The 24,608-nt window shown below is 43.9% G+C and overlaps 1 protein-coding gene across 2 annotated transcripts; it reads left to right on the top strand.

Moving 5' to 3' along the window:
* The first annotated feature begins 352 nt into the window (after positions 1–352).
* On the top strand, positions 353–18,827 carry LOC135186398 (cytochrome c oxidase subunit 7A-related protein, mitochondrial). Of its 2 annotated transcripts, XM_064164035.1 has the most exons (3): positions 356–729; positions 13,711–13,845; positions 14,686–18,827. In XM_064164035.1, exons 1-3 carry the CDS (start codon positions 658–660, stop codon positions 14,827–14,829), a joined length of 351 nt encoding a protein of 116 aa, XP_064020105.1. In that variant the 5' UTR covers positions 356–657; the 3' UTR covers positions 14,830–18,827. The 2 variants fall into 2 exon arrangements, with proteins under 2 accessions (XP_064020106.1, XP_064020105.1); XM_064164036.1 differs by lacking the exon at positions 13,711–13,845 and having other exon boundaries at positions 353–729.
* Positions 18,828–24,608: the final 5,781 nt, after the last annotated feature.

Here is a 24,608-nt window from a genome sequence, read left to right as displayed (position 1 = left end):
CTCAAACTCTGAACACCCCGAGTTACGCGGCGGAGCGCACACGTCGGACGCTGACGGAGGTGACCTGAGGGCGGGCCAAAGCCGCCAAGCCTCAGGAGAGACAGGGGGATCCACGTACGCAACCCTCCCCACGGTGCAGCCAGGCGAGCTCCCCTCCCAGAACGCCACAGAGCCACAACGCAGACACCGACAAAGGCAAAACCTCCCACCCCGGAGCCTCCCGATCCTGCCGCGGTGAGGGGCGGGACTCCAGCGCCTGCTGGCGCGGATTGGCTAGAACCAGCCCCGCCTCTTACGTCACCTGCCGCCAGTCACAGCCCGCCGCCCTCACGCTTTCTGCGCAGCGCTGCGCGCGCGCACTACGCTCGGCTTTTTAGGGGCCCAGGCTGTTGCCTGACTGAAAGCTGTCAGCAGACTGACTTAAAGAGAGGCACTCCGAGTGCTTAGGAAGAAGTAGAGTATTTATCTGTTGTCTTTTCTTTGTTTATTTTTCACCCTTTGGCGGCTTCTCGGGCTCGCCGCTGGCAGGCGTTCACGGCCGAATCCGCGAGCCGGCGGGCCCCTCCCGGTGCCGGCGTCGGGGCACGGCGGCTGGGGCCCCTCTGCGCCGGGCGTCGCAGCCGGGGGCGGTTGGTAGGGTGCGTGCCGGTGACCGCCATGTATTACAAGTTTAACGGCTTCACGCAGAGGCTGGTCGGAGCAGCAGCCTCCGCCGCTTACAATCCCCAGGTAACGCAGCCGCGTCCCCAGGTGTCCTCGCAGCCGTGACCTTCGCCGTCCTCGCTCCCCAGGGCCGTTGGACGAGCGGGCAGCGACACGGGAGCCCCAGACAAGGGCGGCGGGCGAAGCGGGGTTCGCGGGGAAGTGGGGGTTGACGGGCCAGGCAGGTGCGTACTGCCGCTCTGGTGCTTACTTCGTCCGCCAGGCCCAGGCTTCTCGGCACCTGGTGGCCTGTATGTTGCTGGAGAGGGATTTCTTACTCCTCCGTGCGCGTTCGCGGTGAACCGGGCGAAGCAGGCCTGTCGTGCGACTTTGGGGGAGACGAGGCGGCTGCTTTGCTATGCACCGCTTGATTCAGTTTTGGAATGACTGATACCTTCTTGATACCACTCTTACGGTGTAGGCTGTTGGTGGTAAATTCATCGCGTCTGGTAAATTCAAACTGCACTGCAGCTAGTCCAACTCTTTTCATCTGTGCACACAGAAAGGCTGATTACTGGAAGCGTTAAAACCCTTGTTAACTAAATATATTTGGGTTAAAGGTTGCATTAAATAGGCTTATATTTTCTATTTAAAAGTACATGGTTAATTCTGCAGGAGTGCAGGGGAGTTAATGGATTCTTGGTACAAGAGACATTTCAAGAAAAAAAATTTGCATATTGCTGGAAAAAAATCTCAGAATATGCTTGCTTTGATGTACACAAACATAGATTCCCAAGGAATACTTGGAGGATTTGTAATGTAATCATGTGAGTGGACAAATACAGCATGGTTACTGTATCCTGTTCAAGTTTCTCAGCACACTTTGAAAAAGTTAAGGTTGTGAAGCTTAGTAGTAAGGAAGCCCAGCCCTGAGGTTTAGGGTTACAAGAATGATTTTTAGAAAGGCAGCCTTCCAAAGATCTGCCTCCAGAGTGCAAACCCATCTGATATGACTTGAAGTTTTCTAGGGAAAAAAGGTGGATTGAAATTATAGTTTGTCTTTTTCCTGCCAGGGTAACTGAAAGATGCTGCACTTGTGTAAACTAATTTGTATTGTTACAGTACACAACTATTTCATTCGTAAGCATAATTCTGTTAGGGGTTGGAAGTGACCTCTGGCGATCCTCAAGTTCAGCCCACCCTGCCAGAGCAGGACCATAATCTAGTGCAAGGTCACAGAGGAACACATCCAGATGGGCCTTGAAAGTTTTGCAGAGGAGACTCCACAACCTCTTTGGGCAGCCTGTACCAGTGCTCTGTGACCTTTACAGTAAAGAAATTCCTCCTCATGTTGAGATGGAACTTCCTTTGCTGTAATTTATACCCATTGACTCTTGTCCTATCACAGGGCACAACTGAGAAGAGCCTGTCCCCTCCCTCTTGACAAGCAGCCTCCATATATTTATAAACATTGATAAATCCCTCCTCAGTCTTTCCTCACCAGGTCAAAAAGCCCCAGGTCCCTCAGCCTCTCCTCACAGGGCATGCACTCTAGCCTCTTAATCATCTTTGTAGACCTCCATTGGATTCTTGAGTAGATCCCTGTCACTCCTGAACTGGGAAGCCCAAAACTGAATACAGTATTCCAAGTGAGGTCTCACCAGGGCAGAGTAGAGGGGGAAGGAGAACCTCCCTTGATCTGCTGGACACACTTTTTTATGCACCCCAGGATCCTATTGGCCTTCTTGGCCACAAGGGCACACTGCTGTCCCACAGATGGCTTGTTGTCCACTAGCATCCCCAGGTCCTTCTCCACAGCGCTACTTTCCAGCAGATCACCTCCCAGCCTATACTAGTGTAATTTATTGTTCTTTCCCACATGTAGGACTCTGCATTTGTCCTTGTTGAACCTCATCTGGTTCCTCTTTTTTTCAGCTCTCCAGTCTGTCCAGGTCTCATTAGATTTCCACACAGCCTTCAGTTTGGTGTCATCAGCAAACTTGCTGAGCAGACTCTGCTCATCAGTGTCATTGATGAAGAAGTTGAACAGGACCACACCCAGCACTGATCTCTGGGGGACTCTACTAGTCACAGCTCTCCAGCTGGATCTGGCACCATTGATCACCACTCTTTGAACTCTGTCTCATTACCAGTTCTTAATCCACCTCACTGCCTGCTCTTCCATCCCACACTTCCTGAGCTTGCTCACAAGGATGCCGTGGGAGGCAGTGTCAAAGGCCTTACTAAGGTCAAGGTAGACTACATTCACTGATCTCCCTGCATCTACCCATTCAGTTATGTCAGAATGCTATCAGGTTAGTCAAGCATGATTTCCCCTTGGTAAATCCCTGCTGACTACTACTAATAACCACCTTCTCTTCCAGGTGCCTAGAGGTGACCTCCAGAATGAGCCACTCCATTGCTTTTCCAGGGATGGAGGTGAGGCTGACTGGTCTATAGTTATATAGCTATATAGTGCCATTGGCACTCCTCCAGTCCTCAGGCACCTCTCCTGTCTGCAAAGATGATGGAGAGTGACAGAGTGACAACATCAGGCAGCTCTGACAGCGCTCTTGGGTGCATCTCATCAGGTCCCATGGAATTGTGAATATTCCATTTTTGTAACTGCTCCCTAACCCAGTCTTCATTGACTAGTGGAGAGTCATCCCTCTGACAGGTTTCCCCTCCCTCATGCAGGGTCTGGAGTTCATAGGGGAGTTCAGTCTTAGGAGTAAAGACTGAAGCAAAAAAGCTATTTATCAACTCTGCCTTCTCTCCATCCTCTGTTCTCAGGGCTGCATTCTTCTGTCCAGCAGTGGCCCCATACTTTCCCTATTCCTTCTCCTGCTGATAGATCTGAAGAATCCCTTCTTGTTCTCTTTTACTTCCTTTGCCAGCTTTAGTTCCTAGAAGGCTTTGGACTTCCTCCTACATGCCCTCACAATTTCTTTACAGCACTCCCAAGTGACAGGTCTCTTCTTTGTGATCTGTAAACTTTCTTCCACAAGACTTTTGTCAGAAGCTCCCTGCTCATCCATGTAGGTCTCTCAGTACATCTACCCAACTTTTTACTCAAGGGAGCACACCTGTCCTGGGCTGGAGGAAGTGGCATTTAAAAATTTACCAACTGTCTTGGGCTCCTTTACCCTCTGGAGTCTTAGGCCATGGGATTGTCCCCCACAGCAAACTGCTGGCTAAGCTGTCAGCCCATGGCTTGGATGGCAACACTCTGTGCTGGGTTAGGAACTGGCTGGAGGGCCGAGCCCAGAGAGTGGTGGTGAATGGTGCCACATCCAGCTGGCAGCTGTCACTAGTGGTGTCCCTCAGGGATCTGTGCTGGGCCCCATCCTCTTTAACATCTTCATAGATGATCTGGATGAGGGCATGGAGTCAGTCATCAGCAAGTTTGCAGATGACACAAAGCTGGGGGCAGATGTGACTGAGTTGGAGGGCAGAAGGGCTCTGCAGCGGGACCTTGAACGCCTGGACAGATGGGTAGAGTCCAATGGGATGGGGTTCAATAGCTCCAAGTGCAGGGTGCTGCACTTTGGCTACAACAACCCCATGCAGAGATACAGGCTAGGGTCGGAGTGGCTGGAGAGCAGCCAGACAGAGAGGGATCTAGGGGTACTGATTGATACCCACCTGAACATGAGCCAGCAGTGTGCCCAGGTGGCCAAGAGAGCCAGTGGCATCCTGGCCTGCATCAGGAATGGTGTGGTCAGCAGGAGCAGGGAGGTCATTCTGCCCCTGTACTCTGCACTGGTCAGACCACACCTTGAGTACTGCGTTCAGTTCTGGGCCCCCCAGTTTAGGAAGGACACTGAGATGCTTGAGCGTGTCCAGAGAAGGGCGACAAGGCTGGGGAGAGGCCTTGAGCACAAGCCCTATGAGGAGAGGCTGAGGGAGCTGGGATTGGTTAGCCTGGAGAAGAGGAGGCTCAGGGGAGACCTTATTGCTGTCTACAACTACCTGAGGGGTGGTTGTGGCCAGGAGGAGGTTGCTCTCTTCTCTCAGGTGGCCAGCTCCAGAACAAGAGGACACAGCCTCAGGCTGCGCCAGGGGAGATTTAGGCTGGAGGTGAGGAGAAAGTTCTTCACTGAGAGAGTCATTGGACACTGGAATGGGCTGCCTGGGGAGGTGGTGGAGTCACCGTCCCTGGGGCTGTTCAAGGCAAAGTTGGACGTGGCACTTGGTGCCATGGTCTGGCCTTGAGCTCTGTGGTAAAGGGTTGGACTTGATGATCTGTGAGGTCTCTTCCAACCCTGATGATACTGTGATGCTGTGATACTATGATTTCTGCAAGTGTATCTCTGAAGAGTGCAAAGTTAGCCCTGCGGAAGTCTGGGGTTGTGATCCTACTTATTGCTGTGCTTGTACCCTACATAGTACTACTCTCCACCATGTCATGACCACTGTTGCCAAGGCTGTCACCAACCTTAATGTCCCCGTCCACTCCTTTCTTAGTTAATACAAGGGCCAGCAATGCACTTCTCCTTGTTGGTTCCTCCACTGCCTGTGTCGAGAAGTTACCACCAATACACTGCAAGAGCCTTTGGAACTGTTAGTATCTTCTTTGCTGTTCTGTTTTTTTGATATCCCATAGTTGGAAAATGCAGTCACCTCTTGCAAGCAAAAGTATTGTATGAAGCTTCTGTAAAATATCTAAAGTGCTTCTGAGGGTCTAGACTAACAGCAAAGCTTACACTTTTTAAATATTTTGAACTTAAGATGTTCTTGTTTATGTGGATAGACAATTAGAAAGGTAAAAATAATTGGATGATCAGGGTTAGCATAGATGTTAACAGGTCAACCTTTGAGGATGCTAATAACAAGTGGAATAGGTTACTGCAGGACTCCTGGAGCAGGCAGTAGAAGTGTAAAGTTGTAAAATGTGCGGAAGACATCAAGGCAGTGGCTCCAAAATGTCTGAAGTAGAGCTGCCATTTGGAGGGACCAATGTAGTGCAGAGACATAAGCAGGAACACTGTGCATTTCCATCAGGAAAAACACAAATTTGTGCACGTGGGAAGGAAGAGTCTGTGTCAGGGATACAAGTTGGGAACTGAAGCTGATGGGAAAAGCTCTGTGATAGAGAGCTCGGTGGTACTGGGAGATAGTAAGACGGATGAGAGTCAACAGCACCCTGGGCTGCATCCCCATGTGCACAGCCAGTAGATTAAGGAAAGTGAAAATTTTCCTCTACGTGGCACTCACTGGATCACATCTTAGATACTGCATCCAATTGTGGGTTCCCAGTATGGGAATATTCTTGACCAGCAGGATCAGGTTCAGCAGGTTTGTTAATAAGATGGTCAGGGAGACTGGAGCACTTGCTCTGTGAGGAGATGATGAGCAAATGGGGCTTGTCCTATTTGGAGAAGAGACAGTGTACAGGGCAGAGGGTAGGTGGAGACCGGAGACCAGCCAAACAGCCAGCACTGCCAGGGTTTGCCCAGTGCAGAATGACAACAGGCATAAACTGGAACAAGAGTGGTTAAGACTGGATATAAAGAAGGACATTTTCATGGTGGTCAGGCAGTGCAACGGGTGCCATGGGAGGCTGTGCAATCTCTGTCCTGGGAGGTTTTTGAGGCCAGGTCAGATAAAACCCACAACAACCAGGTTTCACCTTAGTTTTGACCAAAGAGTGCTCGAGGGCCTTTCTGTCCTGAAATACCCTACAATCTTAAGTAAACATCAACTTAAGTCATTTTCTCGTATGATGATTTTTGTCCCAACAAGATTTTCATCCCTCTCTTTCCCTCTCTTCAGAAGACTTGCTGGGCAGCTCTTGGGGGTGGGGGCATTGACAGTGGAATAAATAATGTATCCTAGTCTAAAAATTAGTCATTAAGAGTCATTAAGGTATTAACAGGCACTTGTGCTATAAACCCCTCCTGCTACTGTTGCAGTGTTTGGGGCACTTCTTATTTCTATGCAAAGTTGTATTCAGAGTTGTATTAATTTACACTTCATTTGTGTAAAGGTTACTGTGAGAGATGGGGAGGGGAAAAGGCTTCAAACCCAAGCCAGTAAGGTACCTCCTTTCAGGAAGATTATAGCGTGGGCACCGTGTATCAGTGTCTTGGCCACTGTGACTATTCTTCTGCAAATTATTAATCTTTTTTAGGATCTTAAGGTGAGAGCCCCAACACAGAAATACAGAAAGCTCTGATAACTGCCTGCAGTGAAGGTGTCCTAAGGACAATGATCTTACCTTCTGGACCCCAGGTTGTGGAGTATTGCTTGCCTTTCTATTCAGTAGGTTCCATTATATTCATGATTGATGTAATGCATTTGTAGGGATTAAAGAGGCAGAATTGAGATAAGTGGAATGCAGAATTCTGATACCTCACATTCTGTTCTGTTAACAAATATAGGGTATGAGTGAGCATTCTTGCCCTGGATATAGCAAGACACAAATTCTGAATTACTGACATCTAGATTAAAATGCTTGTGATGGTTTGGGCTCTTACCCGCCCCCCCCACACTTTTGGAATTGCCCCAGCTAACTCAGAAGGCCTCCAGGAATATAAATGAAGCTGTTTATTTTACAGCAGCAAATATACAAGCAGCTATTTACAGTATATACAGTTATATACAGAAATATACAAAGGATAAACAATACAGAAGCACAACTCCCCTCCCAGAAACCTGAGTCCCCAGGAGGGGCTCTCAAACCACCCCAACACCTTTCCTGGCCCCTCTCAACCTTACCCCAGTTACCAGGAAGAATAGAGGTGCAGCCAAGAGGATAAGAAGGAAGATTAGTGGCAGTGGGGTTAAGGAGATGTGGCTAGGTCTGAAGCTCAAAGCAGAGTGAAAAACAAAATGGAGAATGTTATCTAATGTTTTCCTTCTTCTTCCCAGAACTCTCAGCGAGACTGATGAGGGAAGGAGACACAACCATTGTTTACCTTTTCACTGCCCATTATCTAGTTCTTTTACCAAAACATTCCAGCTTGCTTCAAACTAGCACAATGCTGTAGCATCATTTATCAAAGCTGGCTCATAAAGGCCCTATGCAAAACTAGGTTCACTTATAAGTATCACTGCAGAGTTAAAAAACCAAACTACATAGATCTTATGTGCTGTGCGAGGCAAGAGAGAGAGTGTTCAAGGAATAAAAATAGTTCTAGAACATTATAGTTGTTTCTTTTTTAGGGATTATTCATCATTTCAATGTCATCACTGAAATGTTAAAACCTAATTTTGTAGAGAAGTTGAGAACATGAGATTATGTCCAAGCAAGAGCATTTCACATAAGATGTATGAATATTGTCTCACTTAATGAACGTGGGAGTTTTAGAAGGGTGAAAGAAACAGTCTCTTTAATAGCTGTCTTGCCATACACACAGTCCTCAATGGAGGCACAAAAATACTATGCAATAGAATAGCTACATTTTAGAAAGTTACTTTCAGTCCCTTTTCTACAATGTTCTAATTCCAGCTTTTTTTTTTTGGGGGGGGGAGGTGTGTTGGTTTGGTTTGTTTTTTTTCCATTTAACTCCCAGGTGACATATTCAGATGCATCAGTATGACAAAATTATTTTCAATAAATAGAAATAATAAATAAGGAAGGAAACATGGAAATAAGTAGATGTTAAGTGAAAAAAGAAGGGTTTTTTTTCCTATTGATTGCATTGCTGTGTTTCATAAAAACATAGCTTGGCATGTGGAATGCTTTGCCTTTTGTGCTCATGTTTATCTTGTTTCTGGAAGAATGAAGGCATTCTGTGATTCAAATTTGGCTTAGTTTAAATATGCAGTATGATAATTCACACTATTCTGATGCTTCCCATTGGCCTGTTTGTTTTGATGTAGGTTTAAGCTTATTGTGGGGTTGTAAAATATCAGTCAAAATGTATTTCAGAAAATATTTTGCTAACAGCATACCTAATTGCCTTTGTTAGCAACAAGAAAAAAATCTTAACTTGAAGCCTGTATTTTTTTTTTCACCTCTGCCATGGCATTCTTAGAAACCTTAGTTTTATATTTAGTAAAGTTAGGTAAAGCAGCATGAACAGTTTGGCCTGTTTGAATAGATGGGAACTTTCTCAGCTAATGCAGGAGAGAAGTCAAATAGGTTAAAAACTACTACTCATATTTAGGAGGATGGTGAGTTGACTGATGTTTAAAGTACTGATAATGGGACCAGTTTCAAATGCCCTCAGGTGCAAATAACCATGTGAACACATCTTAGTTCTTCAAGAAATTTAGTCCTACTACATGTCTTCATTGATACAGCTTATTTTGCTGTGTAGCTATTTAAAACACCCACAAGCCACAGATCTTTTGATTTTAGCTGTTGCGAATTGTTTAGAGCTCATTGAAAAACTAGGATGGTTCATCTTTTATGCTGTAGATAATAAGCAAAAGTGAGTTTGTGTACATTTTAAGTATGTCATCTCGATACAAGGCCTCCAATAATCCTGCCTGAAAGCATCTATGTGCTAGAGATAACAAATATATTTAATCTCATACAGTGAGGTATGCTCTACTGTGAAGGATTTGCTATTTATGTTAGAATTGGGTCAGCTCAGAAAGCTCATGACAGTTAACTTCAGTGTATGGTTTAAAATAATAGCAGTTTAACTTTCCTTCCTGATTCCCATTGTGAGGGTTTGGGTGTTCCCCACCCCCCCACACTTTAGAAACCATCCAGACTAGACTCAGCCAGCTCTGGAAATATGAATGAAGCTATTTATTTACAGCTGGCACAATAGACAAGCATATATTTACAGTATATGCAGTTATAGACAGAAATAGACAAGGTAAAAGGTAATACAGAAACACAACTCCCATCCCAGAAACCTGAGTCCCCAGGAGGGGCTTCTCAACCACCCCTTCACCTTCCCTCTACCCCTCTCAACCTTACGCTGGTCCCAAGGAAGAATGGAGGTTCGGCCAGGGGGTTAGGAAGCAAAGGTGGGTTAGGCCAAATGGAAGGGTGTGTTAGAGAGGTGCAGCTCAGTCAGCAGCCCAAGTGAGAGTGAGTGAAAAATGGCAAGAGTGCTATCTGATGTTTTCATTTCTTGTTCCCAAACTCCTCAGCATGACTGTGAGGGAGGTAGACATCACCATTGTTTTCCTTTCATAGCCTATAATCTAGTTCTCACCAAGACATTCTAGCTTGCTTCAAACTAGCACAGTCCACCCCTGTTTACTTCACTCAAAGTATTGCTGAGAACTGTCTGATCTAATCTAAACCAATATTTACACTAATGAATATCACAAGTTCAGTTCACTCTTCATTCCAGCTATCTCAGATGTAGGTGATTCAAAAGCTCAGAACAGTTTGTCTCCTCACAGGTGAGATGAGATCAGGGACTCCCAGGTGACGTTGGGTTGGTGCTCGCATAGTGTAGGTTCTCTCGTAGATTCTTTCAGTGTTGGACGCGGATGGTACCTAGAACAGAAAACTCCTAACAGCTTGTATTATACACTCTGAATTTAGACTCTCTCAGCTAAGATTAGATTTCTCTGTGGAATACACTGGATTTCACCATTCTCCTGCATTACCCAGTAGGTATGACCAGGACCTTCAGCAGACATCACCCCTCGGACAGGTTTCCCTTCGCCCGAAGGAGAAAATACCCAAACAGTTTTCCCTAACAGATTCTTTTCACCTACAACAGGAACTTTATCACCATCTACTGTTTGGACTAAGTCTGATTGTGCAGGTCCTGCTCTGTTTACTGAACCTCTGCTATTTACCAACCAGGTAGCTTGTGCTAAATGTTTATCCCAGTTTTTTAGAGTTCCACTCCCCATGGCTTTTAGGGTGGTTTTCAAAATGGTTGTAGCGTTCAATCTTCCCTGAAGCTGGTACATAGTAGGGTATGTGATAGATCCATTCAATACCATGCTCTTTGGCCCAGTTTTTCACAAGGTTGTTCTTGAAATGAGTACCATTGTCTGACTCGATTCTCTCTGGAGTTCCATGTCTCCACATGATTTGTCTCTCCAAACCAACAATGGTGTTATGTGCAGTAGCATGTGGAACTGGATAGGTTTCCAGCCATCCTGTGCTGGCTTCTACCATCGTTAGCACATACTGCTTACCAGAACGAGATCGAGGTAAAGTGATGTAGTCAATCTGCCAGGCTTCACCATACTTGTACTTTGACCATCTCTCACCATACCATAAGGGCTTGATTCGCTTAGCCTGCTTGATAGCAGCACAGATGTCACAGTCATGGATGACTTGGGTGATAGTGTCCATGGGCAAGTCAATTGACCTATCACGTGCCCATCGGTATGTTGCATCTCTGCCTTGATGTCCAGATGAGTCATGGGCCCACCAAGCTAAGAACAGTTCACCTCGGTGTTTCCAATCAAGGTCAAGATCAGAGTTGGTATCAACTTGAGCAATCTTAGCAGCTTGGTCTACCTGCTGGTTGTGTTGGTGTTCCTCAGTGGTTCTGCTCTTAGGCATGTGTGCATCTACGTGCCGCACCTTCACTGGAATGCTCTCCAGCCGTGCATCAATGTCCTGCCATAGATCAGCACACCAAATAGGCTTTCCTTTCCTCTGCCAACCATTCTTCTTCCAGTCCTTTAGCCAACCCCATAGAGCATTGGCTACCATCCAGGAGTCGGTGTAGAGGTAAAGGGTAGGCCAATTCTCACGTTCAGCCACATCAAGAGCAAGTTGGACAGCTTTTACCTCAGCAAACTGACTGGATTCTTCTTCTTCATCTCTCACTTCAGTAGCTCTCCTGGTAGGAGTCCAGACTGCTGACTTCCATATTCGCTTGTTCCCAACAAGATGACAGGAACCGTCTGTGAACAAAGCGTAGTTCTTTTCCTGATCAGAGAGATCACCATAGGGAGGAGCTTCCTCAGCCTGGATTATTTTCTCCTCTGGAGGGTTGGTACAGTCTGTGCCTTCCGGCCAGACCATGTCAATCAACATTCCCCATTCGTGCTCATTGGGTAATCAAAGCCATCCATTTAGACCAGGTTACATCTGTGGCATGATGTGGTGATGAACCTTTGCCTTTGAACATCCAGTTTAGAACTGGCAGTCTAGGAGCTAAAAGCAATTGTGACTCAGTTCCAATCACTTCAGAAGCTGCTTTCTCATTCTCTGATCATTTTAGCAATTCCACTAACATTTAAAAACTTAAGTGTGGTGCCATCTCCACTAAATTGTGTTCCAAATCCTTACCTATTTTGTGCTGTCAGGAAAACAGAAGTCTAGTATGGGAATTCTTGGTGCTTGGAGGTTAAGTTTTTTTAACCTTGAGCATGTTGGTCAACATGTGGATACATTATATCCTAAGATGTTCAGACGTCTGACAGGAGAACAAACATGTTTTGTGTAGGGGTAGGCAGAGAATGGTGTTTGTTGCTTTGGTTTAGCTGCATGTCCTGACCTTCCACTGAACACTTCAGCATGTGACAGTCATTGCTGTAGCACACTGATAAAATCAGCTGATGTTGACTCTTCTGCACAATTGCATCTGCTGTACTTTGTCCGAGAATTGGAACAAATTATGAACATGGTTAAAAATAAAAGATTAACACTTTAATACCAGAAGAGGAATTATCAATGTGAACTGTTTTATGAGACAAAGGTCAGTGTGTAGGAGCAATGAGTACTATTTTGACCGTAGTGAGACAGTAATGTTACTAAATAAACCAGTGGGTTTAGTCATGTTAAATACAAGTGACAATTCTGGGTCATTTAAGGTGTTTTAAGATCTTGCTTAAAAAAATTACTAATACTGAAATTCTTTAGTGTAACACTCCCCAGTCATGGTAAACTTAGCAAGTAGCTGAGTGAGAGAGAAAGCACTTGTAACTTTCAGTAAACACAGACAAGTACCCAGCTGTATCTGCCACTTGGTTACACTTATTTGGCTGAGCTTGGTTGGAGATGACCACAAGGTTCATAATTCTTGGATGCTGTTCAAGTGGAATTTTATGTTGGGGTGAAGGACCCCAATTGCCTGTGTTAGGCAAGTTCCACTCTCTCTTTTCTGCAGCCTATATTTTGTTGTGCTCTTTCCTGAAGCCAATGAACCATATGAATTATTTTTATTAAATTGCTATATGATGCTCTTAACTAGAGCCATGCTGCTCTGGAAGTAATTTAGAGTGGTACACTCATCATACTGTATCAGTTTTCTGAAGTGGTTTCATTTGGTTTCATGATGAAGTTAGTCACTTGAGTTAGGTTTGAGTCTCATTGCTCCCATGGAAGGGAATCCTACAGCTGTGTGGACAGGAATGCATTTCTGAAGTCTGAAAAAGGATGTGATAATTTACAGCTATTAATACGATTGAGTTCATTATTCTCCTAGTAATGCATAGAGTGTGTCTTGAATCCAAGATGGTGTCCTGTAGAGACAGGATTTTTGGCACTAATAATGAATGCAAGCGTTGCTAATCACATTAAGCCCCCATCTGTGAGTTTAGGGATGATGAAAGAAATACCTTTATCAGGTAACTGTTTGAAGTAGCTCATAGAACTACCACAGAACTGGATTGTGGATTGTTACATTGCTTGTGGGAAGGGCATGAGGTATGGAAAGTTGCAGTAACATTGGAATTACAGGGTGTGCCATGTCAGGGCATATGTAGTGTCCTTGAGTGCCATGCACTACTGTTGTATAAAATGACATAGAACACCCCTTACCCCCCAAAAAAACCCCAGCCAACCCAATACATCCAAATTATTTAAGGCCCTGCTATTTATGACCACTGCTTGTAGCGCTCAGAAGAGCTCTCCTCACTCTGAAACATCAGGGATGCCCTGCTTCTAACCCTGCTTGTGGAATAGACCCCTGGAGTCTGACTACATGCAAAAAAACAAGCAGCAGTTTGAACAGAGTGCCAGCACAGAACAACTTATGACAGCTACATGTTTATGTCATGAAGAAATCAGAAAGGAGAGTTCTGCTCTCCTTGCCAGGTCCCAAACACAAAGTTGTGTCTTACCGGATAAGTGTTCTTTGTAATGGTCCCTTGTAATGACTGGCACTGTGCCTGCTTAATGTGACAATGGTACGTTTGAGAGTGTTACATACCATTATATTGTAATCTTTATTTGTGCAGGGACTCAAACCAATAGTTTCCACTGAATCATCAGCTCTGGTTTTTGGGACAGCAACTAAACTTGCTTCAGATTTACCAGCAACTGATTCTTTCTTGGGTAAAAACAAGGTGCCAGACCTACAGAAACTTTTTCAGGTAATGACAACTTTGAGAGTAATTTAAAGAAAACTGGAGAGTGGGACATATCTTTCTTTATTGTAATGTGGCTAACCACTACTGTCTTCTACAACACCAAAATTTTGTATAGTCTGATGTCAAGTATAACCTGCACGCCTGCACTATATTGTAAGTTATAGATGTCTCATATAGGAGATAAATACAGAAAGTGACATTGTTTGCCTTTTTGCTGACTTCGGAAGGTGCCGATTGTGTTATTTGAACATGAGAGGTACTTTCTGTCTGGGAATCCTAGTGTTTGCCTTAAAGCAGATACGGGGAGCAAATCAGGTTGTTGTTTTGTGTCTGGTAGTTTGAATATTACTGAAACTGTTCATAACACAGTGTGAGTAGCACAGTAAAATTTTCAAAGCCAGTTTGTGAGCTGTGCAATTTCTAAGTGTAATGTCATAAAACAGATCAGCTAAGCATTTTTTTCAAAACCACTAAGAATGTGCTTTATACAGTGTTCCTTTTTCTCTCTTACATGCTGTTTGTATTTGGAATGTGTCAGTCTGACTTGGTGAATAATTCTTTTGTACCTATCTTTTCATGTTCTCGTGTTAGTAACTTTTCCCACCCAGGTCCACTTTAGAAATACTTGAAGTATTCTTTCTGACTGTGCTTAACAGCTTTGGTTGATAAATTTAACGTCCATTGTCTTGCTAAATGGAAAACCTGTAATACATTTGACCGTAGATAGCTTTTGTCAGGAGATTTCACTCTTGGAAGTCTCTTAATTTACCTAAGGTAGCTTGTTCCTTACGGCCGTGATATGGGTACTGATTTCTTTATCTCCTTTTTAAACTCTTCCCACAGAAAACAGACGGGCTGCCGGTACACCTGAAAAGAGGCGTTCCAGATAGGCTGCTTTATCGGACCACTATGGCTCTAACAATAGGAGGGACTCTCTACTGTCTAGTAGCACTGTACATGGCCTCACAACCAAGAACCCAAAAATAAATGAACCACAACTCATGGGACTGGTGACACTTCTCTGAATGACCTCCTGCAAGCATCTCCTTGCACTGGCTTTAATTCTGTGATCATATTTGGTTCATCATTCAGATCAAATTTCTTGGAGAAAATGTTTTAATTTGGTTGCCTTATGTGTTCTAGAAATCAACATGAACAGACTAAAGACATCGTTTTAGCATGCAGTTTTAACTTTGCATTTCTTGTCTTGCAGGAGTGTATGAACGGTTTGAGAAATTTAAGGTTTTCCTTCTGTCCATCCCTCCACCTTAAACAGGACAAATACTTTGTAGGCTATGCTCCATATGCCTTAGTGGGAGGATGCTGCTAGTTCCCGAAACAGTAGAAGCAAATAATTATTATAACAGGAACCTGTTTCTGTCATACACAGCTCATTTTACAGAAGCAGGTGGCAGCCGAACGTTTCCAAATGCTGGTATATTATTATGTATTTACACCATGGTAGGACAAAAGGCTTATGTCCTTGGAGCATTTAAAGAGGGTTTATTCCATAATGATAGTATCACTGTATGAATAAGAATGTACTGGTATTGTGGCATCAGTTTTACCAGGTTTTGGACTTAATTTGTCAAACTATCGTACTGCACAATAAAGATAACTACATGAGTAATGAAACAGACAAATCTTTAAATTTTCAAATCACTTCAGCTGTCCTGATGGTGAAATAAACCTATTGGTACACTTTTGTTTGCGTTCAACTGGTAGATCTCAAACCAGACAATTGATTCAGCTATCTTAATTTTTTTTTTTGGAGACCGTAATCCTTAAAAAAACCTCTCTCAGAACTCACTGAGTGTTTTTAACTACACTTTTTGTTGAAACAGGTCACTGTATCAGCTTATCTGTACATTATTTTTATTGCACACACATACCTAGTTATATGTACTTACACACATGTTTCCTTTGGAAGAGAGGGAAGGCAAGGAAACATTTATTCATTTGCTTTCCTTTGTAATATCCCCTGATTTCATAGAGCCTTCCCTGTCTATGAACGCAGATGTTCACTCTTGGTCAGCCAGGCTCTGGTTAAACATGGATTCACAGCCTCTGTAAAAAGACATTTCTCCCGTAACTGTGTAGAAACCACCTTCCATGTAAATAACAGTTGATAAAGGAACCAAAAATTCCTCTTAGTTCAAATTTTTACTAAAAATATTTCCATTTTCTTCCCAGCCAAGTTATATCAGAGCCTATTACTGTGTCAGAGGAATGACAATAGCTGCTTGTACTGTGATCTCTGGTAATTCAGGATGGGAAAGATTAAGTAACTGAAAGAGAAATTTCTAAGGAGAGCAAGACACAATAATAGAGAATAATTAAGTTCTTCAGGAACTGACAGCTGCTGTTGTCTCTACTGATACAATATTTTATCTTCAGTAGCCCATGCTTCTCTGAGGCTAAGAGTCTTGTGCTGTATGCTGTTAAATCCCATTTAAAAAAGAAAAAAAAGAGGCGGGGGAAAAAAAAGTGCAAGGCAGATAAAGCAATGTAAGTGTGTGGACAAAGTAACTGAACTGTCAGTGACTAGTGACTACTAGTAGTCAGTGACTACTCTCCTACTACTTGTGGAAAGAATGATAATGACTGATGTCTAGCTTTCATAAAGGGAGCTTAGCTAGGAAATGGAGTTTGTGTACTGCTGTGGATATCAGAGTTGTCTCATATTGCTCTGGGTGTAGTTTTTCCCAGCTGTTTTGTCAGCAGCTGAGAAACACATGCTAATGGGAAAACACCAAATTTTGCACATAACCGAACATGAGATAATCCACGGTTTTGTTGTTGTAGTGTTTGGATTTTGAAAGACTTTTCACTTTTCCCTTCTCAAAAAAAGCTGACTCAGCAGGATGTGAATGTTGCTTCAGGTTGTTGGAGATAAAAGCGCTACAAGGTGTTGCTTGTCTGCAACCACTGAGCTCCTCTACTCCAGTCATCAGAGAGAGGTCTTCATTGCTGTGTTCACACAGCAAAGTGCTCTGAAAAATGGGGAAGTTTGCAAGCGGTGGCCAGAAGGTTAGACTGCAGCTGCAAAACCTTTGCCATTTCTCAATTGGTTTTGAGATCATCATAAAGAAAGTACAATATTGTGAATTGTTTTTCTTACGAAAAACAGCACTACCACCACAACACCCCAAACAGACAAATAGACACCCAACCTTGTTAAATATCTGTTGAAAAATATTTTGGGTACTAGATTTTATGAAGATTCAAGAGAGTTTCAGTAGTTTATTTTTTTGTGATAGAGATACCTAATCTATTCCTAAGCCATCAAGAACACACCTTTAAAAGGAATCATCTGTCCCTGACTTGCTGTAAATAAATTCTTAAGGAAGGAGAATCAGGAGTGAATTCCAGTATTAAAAAGGCTACTTTAATATTGAGTTGTCACCCCCAGAAGTAAGAATCTGACTTGACTACCACAACTTCATTTAGTTGTGCAGTGTCCTCCTTTTTTTTTACCCCCCCTTTTTAAAGACTCCTTGTTTTGTCTTACAAATTACAGAACCTGCCAGTACTGAGAACTAAGAAAACAAGATGCATTTTAAGTAGTAGCCTATATTCTAATGTTTTGGCTTGAATGTATGGTAGAGAATAGATTATAATAAGCTTTCATACCCTGAGGTGCTGGGCTTGGAAGGGAAAGCTGCCTGAGACTTAAAATACTCAGTAACAAGATTATCTCATGGATAACCAACTGTCCCCCATGGCATTAGCGTATTGTTGAGAGACAACTTGAATTCATCATCTTTTTGTAGTGGTTTTTGAGTAAGATCCCTCTCCCTACTTTTGATGTGGGAGTAGTTGAGTATATGCACTTAGAATGCACGTCTTTCAGCTGCCTTAAAAATGAAAAGGAGAGGATTCCTCCACAGTATTTCAGTATGACCATACCATCTCTACAGGCTTTTGCATTAACATTTTAGGTTCTTGATAGACTGATACAACACTGCAATGGCAATACTATTGATCTTACCTTAAAAGTTGACAAATGAAAAGGTACTAAAAGCAAGAGAAATTCAGAAAATGGGAATCTAATCTTACTGAAATAAAGCTGAAGAGTGTTTAAAAGCTGCTTCCTCAAAGACATATACATGCTACTTGCTCCTCATTTAACCTTTCTCCAGATTCAAGCCTTCCAAGAGGCTTCAGAAGATCATTCTTTTCCCACTCCTGTGACAAACCATTACTCTTGCACATATTAAAATTGTAGAAACACAAGTGCTTTCACACAAAGAGAAAAAGAGGAATATATTGGGTAAGTTACATGTAAGATCACGCTAAACTGCTGGAAAAAAGTTAAAGGCTACCTGCATTTTATGACATAGCATACTTAAACTCAGTCGAATTTCACAGGAAGCCAAAGTTTGAGCTTTGCTTTAAAATGGAAAGTGGGAAGAACTTATTTCCAAGCCTTAATTTTAGCAATAGACATGAAAATCAACCTTTAAGTATTTTGCATATTTAGTTCTAATTGAATCTCTAATAAATATCATTCATTTGAATCACTTCCAGTTAGCAATCTGTGTATCACTTACACTGCAGCTAAGAAATGCAAGCATATTTGCTGTGAAAGAGTGCAAGCATGCCTGTTGATCAGGAAATAGGGTATATACTATCAAGTATGAGTATGATACCCTAGTGCATTTTATTTGATCCCAGGCTGCCTTTGAGTGTGGCACTTGACAGAAGAATACATCTTCTTTGTATACTAATTATTTCAAGATGCAATAAAGCTAAATTCAAGGGTCTGTTTCTCCCAGTCTGTTGCAGACAGGCTGTATCTGGCCAACAGCAGTCCATGGACAGTGAAGAGCGGCCTGAACTTTTGTTTAGCTATATACTTAGCTATTTAGAACCTCCTGGATAATGGCTATCAAATGTGCCAGCAAAGAAGCTTTGTATTTGATCTAGCTGTACTGCGACATGTAGAAAATACAATAAAATGTTCAATTGTGACAATATGAAAACGTTGGGGTAATTCAGAGATACATGTGCCCTTTAAGAAATTTCTCATCAATGTGGCATATTTTTTACTTTCACTGACCAATGAGTTGTGAGAAAATCCTATGTAATATGGATTTGTATATCACAGACTCAAGTCCCATGCTCTTTATTTAAATTGTAGGAGATAACCCAAACTGAGCAAAAATAGATCTGTCAGCAGCAGGGTCGTTGCCTCTCCCTGGTTTCCTGTCTCTCATTCCCAGGCATGGATGCTGAGGTGCTTAAATGTGCCCAGAGAAGGGCAGTGTATAGGGTTAACACTCCAGGGGGAGTAACCCTGAACCTGACCCTAGGGGTCTTGACCGCTGCCCAGGGGTGGGTCACACCACCAGGTGATGGTTAGCCCACTCCCCTCCACTTCCTGTCCTATAAAGGAGGGGGGCTTCCTGTTCCTCTCTCTCTCTCTATTGCCACACACCTCACTCTACACATCTCTGCCTGCATACCAGCTTACCACGTGGCAGACACAAAGCAGCCAAAGCCACCATCACACAACTCGGGTTGTATTTATACCTTTTATTTTTTGCTATTTTCCCTTCCCTACCCTTTGTAAACTTCTATACCTCCAATACCTTTCTAAGTTATTGTTAAACTCTTCCTTTTAACTTCCAAATCGAGTGAGATTATTTATTTGGGTGTCTTTACCTCTCTCTCCCCCTATATCTAATCCCCTTCCTTTGGGAAAGAAGGGGAAGAGGGGAGGGCACTCTACAAATTGTTACTGGGTCTATCAAATTTATTAGTCTCTGGGAATTTGAATTAGAACCCAAGACGGGCAGCAAGGCTGATGAGGGGACTGGAGCACAGCCCTGTGAGGAGAGGCTGAAGGAGCTGGGGTGCTCAGCCTGGAGAAGAGGATGCTCAGTACAGACCTCATTGCTGTCTACAACTACCTGAAAGGAGGTTGTAGCCAGGTGGAGTTGGTCTCTTCTGCCAGGCAACCAGCAACAGAACAAGGGCACACAGTCTCAAGCTGTGCCAGGGCAGGTTTAGGCTGGAAATTAGGAAGAAGTTCTTCACAGAAAGAGTGATTGACATTGGAACGGGCTGCCCAGGGACATGGTGGAGTCACTGTCTGTCATGGTAGGCCTGATAGCCCAAAATAGGCTTATGCATGTCCTGGCTTGCCCAGGCACATTTTTCTGCTCTTCTTCTGTTCTGGGGAGAAGCAACCACGGGAAAGAAGACAAAGAACTTGGAGCCACTGAGTCTAAGGACTCTGACCTGCCCATACTTGTTTTACTTCTGTGATAAGCAAGACACACACACACACTTTGCTTGTGCCTGCCTTGTGCAAGGTCTATGCTTTTCCCAAATTTGGATAAAGTGAGCCTATGGTTACACCTAATATGGTCAAGCTGATTGGCTTGGTCAATCAGATTGCCATTCTGATTGGCTATTGTGTTTCCAAAGTCTTGGGCTACATTGATAAAAGGAGATACGGAGGTAAACACAATGTGTGCTCTGCCATTGTATTCGTGCCTGCTGCTATTGCTTACTGCCTCAGTGCATCCTGAATTGCCTGGAAACTGCCTGCCTCAAGTTTACCAGGAACAGGCTCTAAATGCCTCCCTGCAATTGGCCTCCATAACCAGTGTGACATCGTGCTAAGACTGCCCATTGCAAGACATCCTGCCTGCACCTGAAAGGCTCCTGCTAAGACGGGAAGTCCTGGATACACAGATCCAGAGGAGCCAAGGTAAAAGGTCAGAGATTGTCAGCCCAGCACTCTATGAAGCCTGGGAAGAATCAGAAGCCTCAGTGGCTGACAACAGAATTCCCTGAAAGCATCTAAGTACTGCCTGAAGCCATAGCCAGCCCCATGAGTCGGGAGATAATTTTGTGAGTAAATGCTTAAAGCCTCTTGTAATTCACCGTAGCCTTCTGCCATAAGCATATTGACTGCAAGCAGTATTTGGCCACAAGAACCTTCTCTTCCAGTTCAATTAATGTTTATGTATTTTGCTGGTTATGACTGTGTGAAGAAACAATTATTATTAAAAATAGTGGTTGAGGGTGGTAAGATATCTGAATATCAACATTAATAAACAATATTAATTTTGGATTAAAATATAATCTCACATTAATTAATTACTCCTTCATAACACCATCCCTGGAGGCTGGATGAGGCACTTAGTGCCATGGTTTAGTTAATTAGAAAGGTTAGGTGATAGGTTGGACTCGATGACCTTAGAGGTCTTTTCCAACCTGCTTGATTCTGTGGATGTCTATGTCTGTGCCTTTCCTGCCTCTTTTTCTAGGAGCAGGAAGCAACAAGCAACCAACTACCTGTTCACAGTATGATTTTTCTTGCTTCTGTAACAAGGGAGATTGAATGGCTTGTTTCCATGGAACCCTTTTCTTTCTATGTGTGTAAAACCAACTTGTTTCCATGGAACCCTTATCTTTCTATGTGTGTAAAAATTGTGCAAAAATGACGGAGAGTGATGTTGTGGAGGGGTACTCTGCCACCTACGCCAGTTGTAGCGGAGGGGAGAAATTAATTGGTGTGAGATAATATTCTATAAAAATATATATTTATTAAACTCAATATTCTGAACTCTCACCACCCACAACCACTGTATTTTAATATTAAAAGGATCTTACACAGTTATGAAAGACATTCTAGGATTAATACAACACCATAACTTATTAATAACAAGAAAACAGTTCAAACAAAACAGTTCAAACAGAGAGAGGAGTTTCCCCACAGCTTAATGCCGCTTGGGGTCTATATACTATTTGTCCAGCAGGTGGGCTGAAAGCTCTTTCTGCTCTATGGCAGAGGCAACAGAGATTACAGAGGCATTAAAGCATTCACATACAAATTCTTATTAATTATCAATCACCCTCCAGGGCTACGTCACAGCCTATGCCAGTGTCCAAACTTCAGGGGAGTCTTTGCCCGTGGACTTTGAGGCTGGAATCCTCCCAGCTTCAGCGGAAAGGAGAATCTTCCTGGCTTCTGGGGAAAGAATGCAGTCTCTGACCTTGTTCTCCAGGTGAAGGATGCAATCTCTGCCCTTGTCTCCTGGCTTCTCCTGGATGCTCTGTCCAGGGCTTCAGGTGCAGAGGGAGTATGATGCCATGCAGTGTGGGGTCTGCAGACAAGTGGGGTCTGCTTCCTGGTAACTTGGCAGCAGTGGCGATTACCAGGCAGTGATAAGGCAGTGGGCATACAATAGGGTGCCCAAGCTGCATGGGAGGCTGAGCTCCATAGGTAAAGGCAGGCAATACAGGATCTGGTCCTGATAACTCACCGCAGTGGCATGCAGGTGTGCACAGCTGGCTGGGAGACTACGGGAGATACTGTCTCTGTAATAACAGCAAAGCAAATAGGCATAAGCAGTGCTGATGAGTCTAAGCCTAATAATGAGTGAGCCTGAATGAGCAAGTGAGCGTGAGCAATGCAGGGGAGCCCGAACACTTTGTTTACCTGTGTGCCTCTATTTATCAAATGTGGGCTGAGATCAATGGCCCTTTGGACACTAGAATGACCAAACAGGTTGGCAGTCAGCCAAAGCTTACCATACCAGGCAAAAGCCACAGGCCTGGACTTCCCAAATATGGTAAACACACAGGCTAGCAGCCGGCAAGCATGAGCTGGGCACATGGGCCTACACAAACATGTTTACAACCACATTATACAACCTGGACCCTGGGCGGGCCAGACTTCATGGCACCAGGCCTATTGTGCCCCTTTTATCCATTTAATGTGTTTACCTCTGGTTTGGGCAGAAAAAAATGTCCAGGCAAGGCAAGGCATAAATAAGCCTATTTTCAGGCCTTCGAGCCCTCCGCAACAAATGATAGGGCTGATGTCACCCTACCTTGTCACCCTGTAACTGCTCCCTAACCCAGTCTTCATTGACTAGTGGAGAGTCATCCCTCTGACAGGTTTCCCCTCCCTCATGCAGGGTCTGGAGTTCATAGGGGAGTTCAGTCTTAGGAGTAAAGACTGAAGCAAAAAAGCTATTTATCAACTCTGCCTTCTCTCCATCCTCTGTTCTCAGGGCTGCATTCTTCTGTCCAGCAGTGGCCCCATACTTTCCCTATTCCTTCTCCTGCTGATAGATCTGAAGAATCCCTTCTTGTTCTCTTTTACTTCCTTTGCCAGCTTTAGTTCCTAGAAGGCTTTGGACTTCCTTGTTGCCCTCCTACATGCCCTCACAATTTCTTTACAGCACTCCCAAGTGACAGGTCTCTTCTTTGTGATCTGTAAACTTTCTTCCACAAGACTTTTGTCAGAAGCTCCCTGCTCATCCATGTAGGTCTCTCAGTACATCTACCCAACTTTTTACTCAAAGGAGCACACCTGTCCTGGGCTGGAGGAAGTAGCATTTAAAAATTTACCAACTGTCTTGGGCTCCTTTACCCTCTGGAGTCTTAGGCCATGGGATTTCTGCAAGTGTATCTCTGAAGAGTGCAAAGTTAGCCCTGCGGAAGCCTGGGGTTGTGATCCTACTTATTGCTGTGCTTGTACCCTACATAGTACTACTCTCCACCATGTCATGACCACTGTTGCCAAGGCTGTCGCCAACCTTATGTTACGGAGAGGAGTTTGTTTAGGTTTTGGGGAATGAAATGCAAGGCCGAATTTGAAAGAATTTAAGAGATTTATTATTACAAATACTAAGAATCCCCTTCCCCAAACTTATTTGTAACTACCCCATGTAAGTTCTTTGTCTGCGGTTGCGAATTAAATTACAAAATGACCTTTTAGGAACAAGTTTGAAAGGGATTTATGAAGAGAGTCTATGGCTTGAGAGAAAGTTCCATCGGAAGGCTTTGAGAGATTATTCAGTCTTTAGATCAAGTTTCAGTTACTCACTGTCTGAATTCAGTTCTGAAAAGTTCTAAATATTGTCGGTTGAGGCACACTGTCTGAGCTTCTGCAGGTCCGGGCCAAGCTGGGCGTTGGGTTCCGAAGGCTGGCAAGTATCGGCGCGCTGACTGTAACCGTGCCGTCCCGGGCCGGCTGTAGCTTTGATGCTGCGGTGTGATGCGAATGCCAAGCGAGTGCCGGGCTGTGCCGATGCGTGTGTGTGTGAGTGAATGAGCAAGAGCGTACCCCAAAAGGTGCTCAATTAAGGCAAATGCAGCATCTTTTATAATACCCCAGAAGAGGTTTTCTAGCCAAACTCGGGCAAACATACGTGAACAATGCAGATTGGTTCAAAGCTATAGTTAATTCACACATTGGGTAATTTTCACCAAAACAACCTGTGGTACCACCCAGGGGTCAGCCCCCAGCAGGTGTGCGTAGGGTCCTCACAAATTCTGAGAACCAAGGCCTCTTTTCCAAAACAATAGCCTGTGTTTACAGTTTCTGCCGCTCTGGGGGAGAAATCTTCCCAGGGGCTGTAACGGCTGCTGGGACAGCGGCTGTTGTCATACAGGCAGATGAAGGCAATGTTTTGATTCCTCGAAGGATGGCCTTTTGAGCCATAATTTTGTATAAATGAGGGCTTTGCAAGAGGACTTTGCAACCCTACACCACACCTTAATGTCCCCATCCACTCCTTCTTTCTTAGTTAATACAAGGGCCAGCAATGTGCTTCTCCTTGTTGGTTCCTCCACTGCCTGTGTCAAGAAGTTACCACCAATACACTGCAAGAGCCTTTGGAACTGTTAGCATCTTCTTTGCTGTTCTGTCTTTTTTTTAATCTCTTTTACTATGAACGTTTTAACTGGCTGCATATAAGTCTTCAAATGCTAGATCTCATTCAATAATTGTTTCAGTT

The sequence above is a fragment of the Pogoniulus pusillus genome, chromosome 25, assembly GCF_015220805.1.
Source record: "Pogoniulus pusillus isolate bPogPus1 chromosome 25, bPogPus1.pri, whole genome shotgun sequence".
Taxonomy (NCBI): domain Eukaryota; kingdom Metazoa; phylum Chordata; class Aves; order Piciformes; family Lybiidae; genus Pogoniulus; species Pogoniulus pusillus.
The sequence above is the reverse complement of the archived record's forward strand: the minus strand, read 5'-3'. Positions and strand labels throughout refer to the sequence as shown.

Excerpts from the sequence above, each read along its gene's own strand:
- LOC135186398 (XM_064164035.1), top strand. The coding sequence starts at position 658 with ATGTATTACAAGTTTAACGGCTTCACGCAGAGGCTGGTCGGAGCAGCA. Across the intron at positions 730-13,710 it reads CCGCCGCTTACAATCCCCAG|GGACTCAAACCAATAGTTTC; the intron begins GTAACGCAGCCG and ends TTATTTGTGCAG. Across the intron at positions 13,846-14,685 it reads ACCTACAGAAACTTTTTCAG|AAAACAGACGGGCTGCCGGT; the intron begins GTAATGACAACT and ends CTCTTCCCACAG.